Source organism: Mobula hypostoma, chromosome 9, assembly GCF_963921235.1.
Source record: "Mobula hypostoma chromosome 9, sMobHyp1.1, whole genome shotgun sequence".
Taxonomy (NCBI): domain Eukaryota; kingdom Metazoa; phylum Chordata; class Chondrichthyes; order Myliobatiformes; family Myliobatidae; genus Mobula; species Mobula hypostoma.
In genome coordinates, this window is record NC_086105.1 from 138,573,621 (window position 1) to 138,588,062 (window position 14,442).

Sequence of the window (14,442 nt, forward strand, 5' to 3'; positions counted from 1 at the left end):
CTGGAAATGACATTAAATAATCTTTGATCTAAATAAATCGCGGCCATTCAGCAAGAATACTTTCCAAGCTCGTAACGCCTGCTCGGCAAAAGTGTTTCACAGACCTGTGAATTAAAGTTGCAGCTTTACAAATGTTGTGCTTTTTTGTTAATCTAACATTTTGTGACCTCATTGGCTATCCTTTGGATACATTGAAATAAAACGACCAGTCCTAGATGTTTGAGATGTTTTGGCTGGATTTTCTTTCGTCTCATTTCAGGGATGCTGTTGAAAAGCTGTTCCCTGATGATGTCAGGAGACGTCAGGAGGAGACGCAGAACAACATAAAAATCTCAAAGAGCTTTTTGGCTTTCGAGAAATTTGGCAGTGAGCAATCAAGAGCTGTCAACCAGTCAGTGCCATGGAGACGAGGAGGTGGCTTTTTCTCAGGAGTACTAACTTCTTTAACCTGTGTGGCAGTGAGTGTGTGTTTTGTAATAAATTCATAAGAACACAAGAAAATAACTGGAGTTGGTCATTTGACCCCTCTAGTGAAATTTTGTACTCCAGATAAATCGATGGATAATCATGGAATTGGAGCTGCATTTTCTAAATTAACAACCTAGATTCATACTTCTTTCACAAGTTATTTGTCTGATTACCAAAATTATTACTGCATGAGAGAAATAACCTATTTTGACTAGACTATGTATGGAACATTTCTCCTGCGCTCAGTGGCATGGAGAGTGGTTATTTCTGTTACTGTCACCTTCCGGTCAGTTTGAGCCACTCTGTCCATTCTCCTCTGACCTCTCTCATCCTTTCATTAACAAGGTGTTTTTTCCCCCACAGAACCACTGCTCACTGGATTTTTTTTTTGACTTTCACACCATTCTCTGTGAACTCTAAAGATTGTTGTTTGTGAAAATCCCAGGAGATCAGCAGTTTCCGAGATACTCATACCACTCCGTCTGTCACCAATACTCTTTCCACAGTCAAAGTCACTTTTCTTCCCCATTCTGATGTTTGGTCTGAGCAACAATTGAACCTCTTGACCATGTCTGTACACTTTTATGCATGGAATTGCTGTCACATGATTGGCTGATTAGATATTTGAACTGTTGTAACGTGGTTATTTGAGTTTCTGTTGCCTTCCTGTCAGATTGAATCACTCTGACCATTCTCCTCTGACCTCTCTCATTAAGAAGATATTTTTGCCCAGAGAATTGCCACTTAGTGGATTTTTTTTTGCACCGTCCTATGTAAACTTCAGAGACTGTGTGCGTGAAAATCCCAAGAAATCAGTAGTTTTTGAGATACTCAAACCACCCTGTCTTTCCAACAATCATTCCATAGTCAAAGTTACTTAGATCAGATTTTTTCCCCATTCTGATGTTTGGTCTCAAAAACTAAACCTCTTGACCATGTCTGCATGCTTTCATGCATTGAGTTGCTATCACATTATTGACTGGCTAATTGGATATTTGCGCTAACGAGATGTGCAGGTGTGCCTAATAAACTGGCCACTGAGTATGTATGCAACATTTCTTTTATATGAGCTGAATTTTCTACAAATCTTTTGCCAATCCTTTTATTACTTGACAATATTTTCATGTGTTTTATTTGTTTTTATCTTATAGCATTACAGCTGTTAATGCTATAAAACTGGACATAATTGCATATATTTTTGGGTAAAATGCTTTTGAAAAGACTGTTGTACATTGTGGCAAATAATTCTGAGTCCAGCACTGGAAGAAGTGAATAAGACTCAAATACTTCATTGAATTTTTTTTTACCAGGTCATTTCACACTTGGATAAAAGCTCTTGCTAAAAGAACTTAACATGTGAATTGGCAAAGAAAAGATGTGAGGCTTTGTTGGCCTTTGTTCAGCTTTCAGTTCCAGTGAAGTATTTTTCTCTCTCCCTGAGCGGCTGGCATTTCTGTATTTCTGATTTCCAGCATTATTGCTATTTTGCTTTTAAAATTAATTGTTCACTCAACAACCTCTGGTGGCAAAAAATGAAGAAGGGATTACTGCGTGGAGATTTTATTCCCTTGAATAGCTTTCAAGCTCTCACTTGAGTGGACTTGACTGTGATTATCTTCATTCGTAATCTTTTTTGAGTATAGTTTGATTTCGGTTTTGACTGATTCTAATAAACAGATTTGAAAATGACTACGTAGTCTTTTATGAGAATAGATATGTCGCATATTATCAGTTGTATATGTGGGAGGAGATAATGGGACTGCCTATGTTCACGTAAAAATGATAGGTTTTATTGCATGGCTTAAAATTCCTTGGGTGATATCACAAGTTTAATATTTGCTGTGCCCATGTAGAAAGTAAGAGTTGTCACTTACCTAAAGCCTCTTTTTTGGTTGTTGTTATTTCTAGCATATGTGCATTTAAAAAAAAATTTTAGACCTTTGACTAATTTTCTTTTATACCGATTTTTTTTCTACTGTAGGTAGTATTTTTAGTTTATCTCTGGAGTAGAGAAAGTGAACAAGATCTTCTTGTGCACAAGCCTGTGGCTAAATGGACTGCTAAAGAAGTGACTCTTTGGTTAGAGCAATTGGGTCAATGGGCTACTGTTTACAAAGACAGGTTTCTGGAGGAGGAAGTGAACGGAAGGTGAGGTTCGGTTCAGTTTATCTGAAAGAGGTCATGTTCTTTAGTATAATTGAGGGCTTGGCTCCTCGGCGCTTCTGTAAACTTAACATTTAGAGCTGTTTCAGAGAATTCTTCTGACCGATCCTTCCTACCATATCATACTGTCCCTCTTCACTTTATTGTTCACATCATAGAATTTGAAATACAGCTTCCTTCCCAGTCCAAATAGTGAACTCTTCTAAAACTAGTCAATGGTCTTTTCATCCCATGCTCTTGGCGGGGCTCACAGGAGAAAACGGCTGTGTTACAGTGTACATTGGCAAGGCTACAATCAGAAGAACTTGTACAAAGTTTTATTAATCAAGTCCTGTTTTGTTGATTTTCAATTCTATTTATAGCATTGCCAATTTTCAGAAGATACACCGTCACCCAAAAGTTCGGAACTTTAATGCAATTCATTAGTTGAAGGAAATCATCATTACAAATTTGAATGATTATTAAATGGATTTGATTCTATTCTAATGAAAACAATTTAATAAATGAGTTTTATGTCAGTCTGTTGTACTATTGCAATATAACGGATGCTACATTTGAATGGCAGTGTGAAATTGATTTGGCTGAAAATTTATTCCTATTATGGTTGTGAAGTACCTTGGATTTCCTAAAAGGGATGTTTAAAAGTATTACATAAATGCATATTTTTCTTTTAATTTATATTAGAGTGAAATCTCTAGATTTTTTTTATTGAAAAGCTTTTCTTTCTTTCATTAAATTTATCTTTAGGCTATTGTTGAATCTAGGCGAAGAAGAGTTTTCAAAGCCTCCTTTCAACATTGAGAGAGAACTTCATAGGAAAGCTATTCTAATGGAACTGGACAATATAAAAGCACTTGGAGTTAAACCCCCACAAAATCTCTGGGAATATAAGGTAAATACTTCTGAAATGCAACACCATGTATTGTTGTTTCTTCCCCCCCCCCCCCGTGATGCAATGAATTGTTTGGTTTTATCTTGTGCCTTAATAGTGAAAGATTCAATTTTGCTCATCTAAAACAGCGTCACATGTTTTTTTTTCTCAGAGATGTACAACTGTGCTCCTCTATGCCATTCAGTTGATATCCTTAAGATGCATATTATGACTGATTTTATTTATGATAGTTATTTTTGTTTAAAATTAAGTCAATAATTTTTTCTTTCTTCTTTGCTTGCTTGGGATACAAATTTTTTTTTCAGGCAATGCACATAGGCAAGTCGCTGTTTCTGCTGTATGCTCTGAAGAGCTCCCCACGGTTGACGATGCTGTATCTCTATCTGTTTGATTACTCAGAAATCTTTCTGCCCCTTATCCACACCATTTCTCCTCAGAAGACCGAGACGACAGAGGATGCAGATATTTTTCGCAAGCACTGGGTAAATATTTTGTTACTTGAGTGAAGTAATTAGTTAAGATGTATTAATTTAGTGAATATACTAGATGTGGAATTCATTGTCGCGGACGTTTGTGAAGGCCAAATCATTGGATATACTTAAAGTGGAGGATGATAGGTGTTTGATTAGTAAGGGCATTAAAGGTCACAAGGAAAAGACAAGGGAATGGGGTTGAGAGGAATGGATAAATCAGCCATGATGGAATGTTAGAGACTTGATGGGCCAAATGGCCTAATCTTGATCCTATGTCTGATGCTGTTATTAGTGAGAACAACTGAGAACATTGCACATGTACTAATACTGGTACTCTTATCTGAGAAGCAACTTGGATCTGCTTCACTTTGCTTACTGGCACAACAACAGGTACACAGCAGATGCTATCTCATGACTCTTCACTTATTTCTGGAACATCTGGATAGCAAAGACGCATACATCAGGATGCTTTTTGTCCATGATAGCTCCGCATTCAATACTATTACCTCCTCAAAACTAATCAATAAGCTTCACAACCTTAGCCTCAGTACTTTCTTGTGCAATTGGATCCTCTATTTTCTCACTTGCAGACGAGAATTGGCAGCAATGTCCCCTCCACAATTCTATCAGCTTAAGTGCGCCAGAAGTCTGTGTGCTTAGCGCTATGCTCTACCTGCTTTACACTTGTGACTGTATGGCTAAACATAGCTCCAGTGCCATATTTAAGTTTGTTGATGACGACACTGTCGTTGGCTGAATCAAAGGTGGTGATGAAGTAGCGTACAGGAGGGAGATTGAAAATCTGGGGCACCACAACAACAACCTCTTACTCAATTTTTGTCTATTATTAGATTAGATTAGATTATGAGGACACGCAGTCCTCTTTTATTGTCATTTAGTAATGCATGCATTAAGAAATGATACAATATTCCTCCGGTGTGCTATCACAGAAACACAGGACAGACCAAGACTGAAAAACTGACAAAAACCACATAATTATAACATATAGTTACAACAGTGCAACAATACCATAACTTGATGAAGAACAGACTGTTAGCACGGTAAAAAGTTCAAAGTCTCTGGAAAGTCCCACATCTCACACAGGCGGCAGAAGGAAGAAAACTCTCCTTGCCATACCTGACCACAGTCCGACTCTGAGTCGTCCGAAAACTTCGAGCTCCGACCAGCCCTCTGACACTGAGCACCGAGCACCATCTCTGCTGAGCGCTTCGACTCCAGCCCCGGCGGCCTTCTCTCCGGAGATTCTTGATCGCACAGTAGCAGCGGCAGCGAATTGGGCATTTCAGAAGTTACTCCAGATCTTCCATCAAATTTTTGTCTATTATTAGATTAGATTAGATTATGAGGACATCAAATCACGGCTGTCTCCATCAAATCAGAATTGTGCACGGCCACTGTTTAACGATACGATATCATTTCACCGGAGGGGCTATGCGTGCTGCGTCGCGCCGCCATCTTCTCCTCCCACCTTGTGACTTACATGAAGATCAGAACACATTTTGAGTAATTAATGCAGAAAACCAGATAATTGCAAAGGATTCACAAACTTTTTCTTGCAACTGTATGTCACCATATAGACTCAGGATTGTTTAATGTCATTTCCAGTACACAAGTGTAAGGAGACCAAAGTAATTGTTATTCTGGACTTGATGCAACACAAAAAGAAACAAAAGATAAATAACATAATAATAAGAGCACAGATATAAGTACATAAGATAGTTCATATACATTGACTGTATGTCCATAAAGTGATGCTAGTCTGTATATAAGATGACTGACAGGAAATAATAAAGTAGTGATGGAGTCACTGTATGATGGAGTCACAAATAGAGGCGCTGATCAGCCTAGCTGCTTGGGGAAGGTAACTGTTTTTGAGTCTGGTGGTCCCGGCGTGGGTGACATGTAGCCTCCTCCCCGGTGGGTGCAGGACCAACAGTCCATGAGCAGGGTGTGTGGGATTTTTCATGATTTTACTGGCCCTTTTCCATCACCTTTCTGTATGTATGCCCTTGATGGTGGGTAGGCTGGTGCGTTGGGTAGTTTGACTACACGTTGAATAGAACCTTCCTGTCACAGTGCAGTTTCCATACCAAGCAATGATGTGGTTTCTTAGGGTGCTGTCTACTGCGCATCTGTGGCATGATATGAGTATGGATGTGCAAAGTCTAGCTACTCTGAGATTTATTTTCTTGTGGGCATTCACTGCAGATACATAGCACCACAGAATCGATAAAAAGCTACATACAAAGACAGCCAAACAACCAAAGTGCAAAAATCAACAAATTGCGCAAGTAGAAAACAAAACAAAATAGTAATAATATATAAATAAGTAATGAATAATGTTGACGACATGAGTTGTAGAGTCCTTAAAAGTGAGTCCATAGTGGAATTAGTTTAGTTTTGGTTTGAGCAATGTTATCCACTCTGGTTCAGGAGCCTGATGGTTAAAGGGTAATAACTGTTCCTGAACCTGGTGGTGTGGAACCTGAGGCTCCTGTACCACCACCTTTATGTCAGCAGCGGGAAGAGAGCACAGCCTGTTTGGTGGGAGTAATTTGTACTGGCACGTACGTTCTGGTCCTAGGGCAGATCCTCTGAAATGATAAAGAAGTGGTAGTTGAAACCCCTATAAATTCCTACATTGTTTCAATTCATTACTTAATTAAGAAAAATTAGAACAACCCTGTATCTGTTCTGAAATAATCTGATTGTAGATTGATAGTATGACTCAGGTAGTGGAAAAAACCAGCGTTGATTGTCCCTTGGCATTCTTGTTTCTGGGTTAGAGCAATAAAAGTTTAAATTGCATTGTGGAGATCTTGATACAGAAATGCAGACAGAAATAAACCAATTGTTTGGTATCAAATGACCTAACTGAAAGTCTCAAGGCTGGGTTTGTCTGTACTTGCACCACACCTGCCCTCCCCGATGCTTCTTCTCTGCCCCCGTCCCACACCCCTACCGCCGTGTCCACACTCGCCTTTCCCAACATCCTTTGTTCCCGCCAGATTTATAAACTCTCTCTCTGCTTCACTTGACAGATATAGTACTGTGCAAATGATTAAGGTACCCTAGCTACATATGTCACATGTGTGGACTGTTTTCTAAATGGGGAGAAAATCCAAAAATCTGAGATGCAAAGGGACTTGGACCACTCTAAAGGTTAACTTGCAGGTTGAGTTGGTGGTGAGGAAAGCAAATGCCATGTTGGCATTCATTTCGAGAGGTCCAGAATACAAGAGCAGGGTTGTGATTCTGAGGCTTTATAAGGCACGGGTGAGGCCTCACCTTGACTATTGTGAACAGGTTTGGGTCCCTTATCTGAGAAAAGAAGTGCTGGCTTTGGAAAGGGTCCTGAGGAGGTTCACAAGGATGATTTCAGGAATGAAAGGGTTATCATACAAGGAATGTTTGATGGCTGTGTGTCTATACTCATTGGAATTCAGAAGGATAGGGCGGGGGGGGGGGGATCTCATTGAAACCTTTCGGATGTTGAAAGACCTAGACAGAGTTGATGTGGAAAGGATGTTTCCCAGGAGGGGCGCCCTTTCAAAACAGAGATGCGGAGAAATTTCTTTAGCCACAGGGTGGTGAATTTGTCGAATTTGTTGTCAAATGCAACTGTGGAGGCCAGGTTGTTGGGTGTATTTAAGGTAGAAGATGATAGGTTCTTGATTGGGCATGGCATCAAAGGTTACGGGGAGAAGGCCAGGAAATGGGCTTAAGGAGGAGGAAAAAAAGATCAGCCATGATTGAATGGCGGAGCAGACTCGTTGGGCCAGATGGCCTAATTCTGCTCTTGTATCTTATGGTTTTAATATGATTGCTATGTCCTTTTGAATAATCATCCCAGTATATTCTGTGACATTGTAATGAATTTCACCAGCAAGAATCTGATTGGGAATTTGGCCACCATGGATACTTCTTACAGCCTCATCAGCACAGAAGTTGTATCTTTTAATTTTCATTTATGTTAACAAAAAGAACCTTGAAATAATCAAATCCAGCTTTAAATTGATCATCCAGTAGTGTCTTGCATCTACCTGCTTGCACGCTGATTTTAAACCGTCCCCTTAATGAATTTGAGGACAGCAGTATTTCTGTACATATACAACTTCAACTCTTAATGATCTTCTAAACTGGTAAGCCCCAAGAAGCTTAAATCTCCCATCTACTTGTTCCGTCACTTGCCACAGTCCCATACCCCTGCTCTATACCACTTTGGCTTCCAATAGAAGTACTATCTGCTCTCAGCCGAAGGTAACTAATGAGATTAGCAGTGGGGAGATGCAACTAGATTCTTATTTTGATTGTTTATTGTGATTTGATTGTTAAACTTGTCATTTTGTTTAAAAATGTAAGTGGTTGACAAAGTGTTTTTAAGCTGAATTAATCTCTTATGAAATGTATTTTGAACTTCCACTTGTTATGTAAAATCTTTTTCTCCTGAATATGTGCATTTACTCTGTCAATATTTCTCTTCAAAGTCTGATGACATCAGCTGGAAGCAGTGGGCTGAATTCTTTGTGAAATACTCCTTGATACCATATCAGTTAATTGCAGAATTTGCTTGGGATTGGCTAGACATGCACTACTGGACATCACGCTTCATAATTGTCAATGCAATGCTCCTATCTGTTCTGGAAGGCTTTGCATTCTGGAAGCTTTGGTCAAGAGGAGGACTCAGGTAACTATGGGGTTAACCTTGTTACTGATTTCTTCCTCTGTACCTTGAACATGTAACCAGAACTTGTGTGAAATTTGAGGCTAAAATAACTTTAGTCCTTTATCAAAGCAACACACAAAATGCTGGAGTAACTCAGCAGGTCAGGCAGGAACTATGGAAAGGAGTGAACTGTCAACATTTCGGCCTGAGACCCTTCTTCAGGACAGAGAAGGAAGACTCCCTTGGGGTGGAGAGCACCACCTTATATTCCACCTGGGTACCTCCAACCTGATGGCATGAATATCCATTTCTCCTTCCGATGAACAGATCTCCCCTCCCACCCCCTTCCTCTATTCCCCTCTCTGACCTTTCACTTCTTTTCACCTGCCTATTACTTCCCCTGGTTCCCCCCTCCTTCCCTTTCTCCTATGGTCCACTCTCCTCTCCTATCAGATTCCTTCTTCTCCGGCCCTTGACCTTTCCTACCCACCTGGCTTCACCCATCATCTTCCTCTCCCTCTCCCCCCGCCTTTTAATTCAGGCATCTTCCTGCTCCTCAGTCCTGAAGAAGGGTCTCGGCCTGAACGATCGACTGTTTACTCTTTTCCATAGATGCTGCCTGACCTGCTGAGTTCCTCCAGCATTTTGTGCGTGTTGCTTTGGATCTCCAGCATCTGCAGACTTGGGTGTTTATGATTTAGTCCTATGTATTCTCTAAATAAACTAGGAATTGGATGGATTTCTGCAAATAATTTATCTCATCCACGTATATTGGGGTCTGAGTTACTTTGTTGTGGGAGGGGGAAGAATCATCTCTCTTAGACAGCAAGTGACTGGAGCAATTTAGGATTTATTTTTTAATACTCCAGATTTTCTAATAACTTGGTCTAAATATTTGCCATTAAGGAATATTTCTACCCTCAATTCCCAAACATATTTATTCTGCTTACAACTATTTGTCAAACTGGCTCCCCTTGCCAAAATCACTCTGGCCATTAGCATGATTGAAAACATTTTTGAGCCTTGTTCTATACACTTCTGAATGCTGAAGGAATAAAGAATATGTTACTACAGAAAAGTGAGACCCATGTGATAAGTTAGTGGTGATTGGCAGAGCAGGAACAAGAGGCTATTCGGCCTACAGCTAGTTCTTATCTGATACCTATCCAACTTTATCCTTGAATAAATGGCATTTGGCACTTTTTGAAAACTTTTTGCAATATCCAAGCTTTGCTCCGGACTATTCAAATATAAGAAAGTGTAGAACAGCTAGTCATCTTCCTCCTCCCATGTGAATGTATTATGATGAGTCATCAACTCATTGATGGCCAGGCCAATTTGTGCATTATGGTATCTTCTGTAATCCTGGTATGGTTTTCACTTTGCATTCAGTGGCCACTTTATTAGGTACAGGAAGTGGCCCTCTACTGCTGTTAGCATCCCTTTCAAGGTTCAAGTTGAGCATTCAGAGATGCTCTTTTGCACACCACTGTGGTTATTTGAGTTATTGTCACCTTCATGTCAGTTTGAACAAGTTTAGGGTGGCTAATGTAACCCCACTTTTTAAAAAAAGGAGGCAGAGAGAAACCAGGGAATTATAGACCGGTTAGCCTAACATCGGTGGTGGGGAAACTGCTGGAGTCAGTTATCAAAGACGTGATAGCAGCACATTTGGAAAGCGGTGAAATGATCGGACAAAGTCAGCATGGATTTGTGAAAGGAAAATCATGTCTGACGAATCTCAGAATTTTTTGAGGATGTAACTAGTAGAGTGGATAGGGGAGAACCAGTGGATGTGGTATATTTGGATTTTTAAAAGGCTTTTGACAAGGTCCCACACAGGAGATTAGTGTGCAAACTTAAAGCACACGGTATTAGGGGTAAGGTATTGGTGTGGGTGGAGAATTGGTTGGCAGACAGGAAGCAAAAGTGGGAATAAACGGGACCTTTTCAGAATGGCAGGCAGTGACTAGTGGGGTACCGCAAGGCTCAGTGCTGGGACCCCAGTTGTTTACAATATATATTAATGACTTGGATGAGGGAATTAAATGCAGCATCTCTAAGTTTGCGGATGACATGAAGCTGGGCGGCTGTGTTAGCTGTGAGGAGGATGCTAAGAGGATGCAGGGTGACTTGGATAGGTTAGGTGAGTGGGCAAATTCATGGCAGATGCACTTTAATGTGGATAAATGTGAAGTTATCTACTTTGGTGGCAAAAACAGGAAAACAGATTATTATCTGAATGGTGGCCGATTAGGAAAAGGGGAGGTGCAACGAGACCTGGGTGTCATTATACACCAGTCATTGAAAGTGGGCATGCAGGTACAGCAGGCGGTGAAAAAAGCAAGTGGTATGCTGGCATTTATAGCGAGAGGATTCGAGTACAGGAGCAGGGGGGTACTACTGCAGTTGTACAAGGCCTTGGTGAGACCACACCTGGAGTATTGTGTGCAGTTTTGGTCCCCTAATCTGAGGAAAGACATCCTTGCTGTAGAGGGAATACAAAGGAGGTTCACCAGATTGATTCCTGGGATGGCAGGACTTTCATATGATGAAAGACTGGATGAACTAGGCTTATACTCGTTGGAATTTAGAAGATTGAGGGGGGATCTGATTGAAACGTATAAAATCCTAAAGGGATTGGACAGGCTAGATGCAGGAAGATTGTTCCCGATGTTGGGGAAGTCCAGAACGAGGGGTCACAGTTTGAGGATAAAGGGGAAGCCTTTTAGGACCGAGACTAGAAAAAACTTCTTCACATAGAGGGTGGTGAATCTGTGGAATTCTCTGCCACAGGAAACAGTTGAGGCCAGTTCATTGGCTATATTTAAGAGGGAGTTAGATATGGCCCTTGTGGCTAAAGGGATCAGGGGTTATGGAGAGAAGGCTGGTACAGGGTTCTGAGTTGGATGATCAGCCATGATCATACTGAATGGCGGTGAAGGCTCGGAGGGCCGAATGGCCTACTCCTGCACCTATTTTCTATGTTTCTATTAACAAGTCTGCCCATTTCCCTCTGACCTCTCATTAATAAGGCATTTTTGCTCTCAGAACTTCCACTCTCTGGATTTATTTTGTTGTTTTTCACACTATTCTCTGTAAACTCTAGGGACTGTTGTGCATGAAAATCCTAGGAAATCAGCGGTTCCTGAGAAGCTCCACCAACCCTGTCTGGCATCAACTATCATTGCACAGTCAAAGTCACTTGGGTCACATTTATTTCTCCATTCTGATGTTTGGCCTGAACAACAACTGAACCTCTTCACCATGTCTGCATGCTTTCATGCATTGAGTTGCTGTCACATGATTGGCTAATTGGATATTCAATTAATGGGCAGGTGTACCTAATAAAGTGGCCACTGAGTGTATATGTTAATAGTCTGTTTTGACCCCTTGATTAGTTGTGTTGTAGATGAGATCAAGATTTAAATGATTCGTAATTTCAAACCCTATCAGCTTTTTATCTTGATCTTTATCTCGATCAGATGTTTCTTCTCTGGACTGAACCAAATAATATGTAGCTTTTGTAGTCTTAACCTTAACCTTTGAGTTGAGCTCAATTTTCTAATCTTCAAGTTTGCAACACATTTTAAACAAAGTATTCTAACAGTTTTATTTAAACACATAAAATGTGAGAATAATTTGAAATTTTCTTTTAGGACCATCCCACAGAAAATGTGGAGCCATTTCTGGAAAGTATCAAGCCAAGGAATCCTTGTTGCTATTTTGTGGCCGATAATTCCTCAGTTTGTTTGTGACTGTCTATTTTACTGGGCTTTATACTTCAATCCCATCATAAATATTGACCTGGTGGTCAAGGAAGTGCGCCGTTTGGAAACCGAACATTTGTGACAGAAAAGTTGCTATCACATAACGGGCTAAGGGCAACCAATTACAGTTCTAATATTAATAATGTTCATATTTGTAAGTATACTTTTTTCACAGCTTGCACCCAGATACTGCAGTGAAACATTCAGAAATGATTAAGTTGAAGTTTGAAGAATTAATAATCAATCAATATAAAGAGACAAAACCATTTGCTCCATTTAACTGTGAATAGATTGGGATTCAGTAAATATATTTTTCAGTTCTCATTGCTGCAATTATCACATTGGCATTAAGTACCAATTCGCATGCATTCTTAACCTACACTTCTCCAACTTTTCCCTGCAAGTTTTGGTCAGAAAAGTAATCGTTTGATCATTTGTGACTCAGTAATACTTGTGATTCTACAAAACCCTGTGTGCTAGGTCACATGAATTTTTTAGTCTCGCAAGGGCTAAGTACATCATGTAACACTATCTAAAGTGTGAATAAGGGGAAAATATTGCAACTGATATTTTAACGCCTGTCTTCATAATTTATTTACTGTTGATTCAAATTTTTGAAGTTGTATAAGAAACCTGTGAAATTTTGTAATCACTTTTGCTGAATAAACTCTATTTTTGCATTTGTTTTATTGTTAGTCATACTGGAATAGCATATTGTCAAAGTGGGATATGAAATGTGAATGATGATCCACAATCATGTTTATACCAGTGAATCCATCAGCTTCCAAAAGAGATTAAATTGAGTTTTTATTAATATGTTTGTGTTTTATGAATTATGAATGATCAAAATTAATGTTCAAATTCATCTCCTCGCGTGATTTTAAAAAAACTGGGAGTCTCCAGCTCAACTGAAAGAAGTGTTCGATCGGTCTGTCAGACAAAGTTAATTTTTATCATGATTTTACAGATTCAGATAGAAAGCTGAAACTGATGAGAGATCATTGTTTAGATTGTGTTGCTTCATGAAAGCTATAAAATCTTTCTACATCTGACTCCATCCCCCTCCGCCACCCACCTACCTCTCCCCTCACTCCCCTTTCTTCCCCCCCCCCCACCACCTTTTGGCTTCTGCTCCTTCCTTTCCAGTCCCAATGAAGTGTCTTGGCCCAAACGCAGAACTCTTATGTTTAAAATCTCCACAAAGTCAGTGCAAGGTGTGAGGGTGTGGGATGTATTGTCGCATTGTGTTCACAATAATGCTCTGAAACAAATTTTTGCCCTATTAGTTCCAGAAATTACTTGTTCATTCAGTATTGTGCAAAAATCTTGGGCACGTTTAAAAAAAAACATCTGTAAAGTGAAGATGCTTTCAAAATAATGAGAAGCTTTTTAATATTTAAAAAAAAACTACAAGAGCTTGTAGGTTATTCCAAGCACCTTGGAGAACTTGTCACAGTTCTTCTGCAGACTGTGGTTGTCTCGCTTGCTTCTGTCTCTCCAAGTAATCCCAGACAGCCTCTGATGTGGAGATCAGGGTTCTATAGAAGCCATACCATCTCAAACCATATTAAAAAATTGTAGAGATGTTTTTTGAGGAGGCACAATATATACTTGACAGACATATATAAAATCATAAGAGGAGTAGACAGGGTGAAAGCACATAGCCATTTCCCCTGGGTGGGAGTGCTCAATACAAGAAGGCATAGGTTAAAGATTTAAAAGAGATGCCAGGTGCGAAAACAGAACCTTTGGTCCTGCTTTTCCAGTGTTGTCCAAGTTGATTTCGTCTGTTGAGCTCATTGCCTTCTGAACCTCTCCAATTCCTGTTACTGTTGCTGCCTCAGCCACTATTTCTGGCAGCTCACTCCAAGTATGCACCACTTGACTGTGTGAAGAAACTGCACTTGATGTATCTTTCACTTTGTCTATTCCTCTTCCGATTTTGTACCTCCTAGCAACACCCTGGTTGATCTTTTCTGCACTCTTTCT

The 14,442-nt window shown here is 39.9% G+C and overlaps 1 protein-coding gene across 3 annotated transcripts in view; it reads left to right on the forward strand.

Moving 5' to 3' along the window:
* The window catches only part of LOC134352104 (bifunctional apoptosis regulator-like), a 31,604-nt gene extending 18,335 nt beyond the window's left edge, over nucleotides 1-13,269 (forward strand). For 2 of the 3 annotated variants that reach the window (XM_063059301.1, XM_063059302.1), the window contains exons 3-8: nucleotides 260-458; nucleotides 2,450-2,616; nucleotides 3,379-3,523; nucleotides 3,829-4,005; nucleotides 8,505-8,704; nucleotides 12,343-13,269. In XM_063059301.1, the coding sequence (XP_062915371.1) occupies nucleotides 260-458; nucleotides 2,450-2,616; nucleotides 3,379-3,523; nucleotides 3,829-4,005; nucleotides 8,505-8,704; nucleotides 12,343-12,535 (1,081 nt within the window). In that variant the 3' untranslated portion in view covers nucleotides 12,536-13,269. The remainder of the gene's footprint in view (nucleotides 1-259; nucleotides 459-2,449; nucleotides 2,617-3,378; nucleotides 3,524-3,828; nucleotides 4,006-8,504; nucleotides 8,705-12,342) is intronic. The other variant, XM_063059303.1, reaches the window with a different exon arrangement.
* The last annotated feature ends 1,173 nt before the right edge of the window (nucleotides 13,270-14,442 follow it).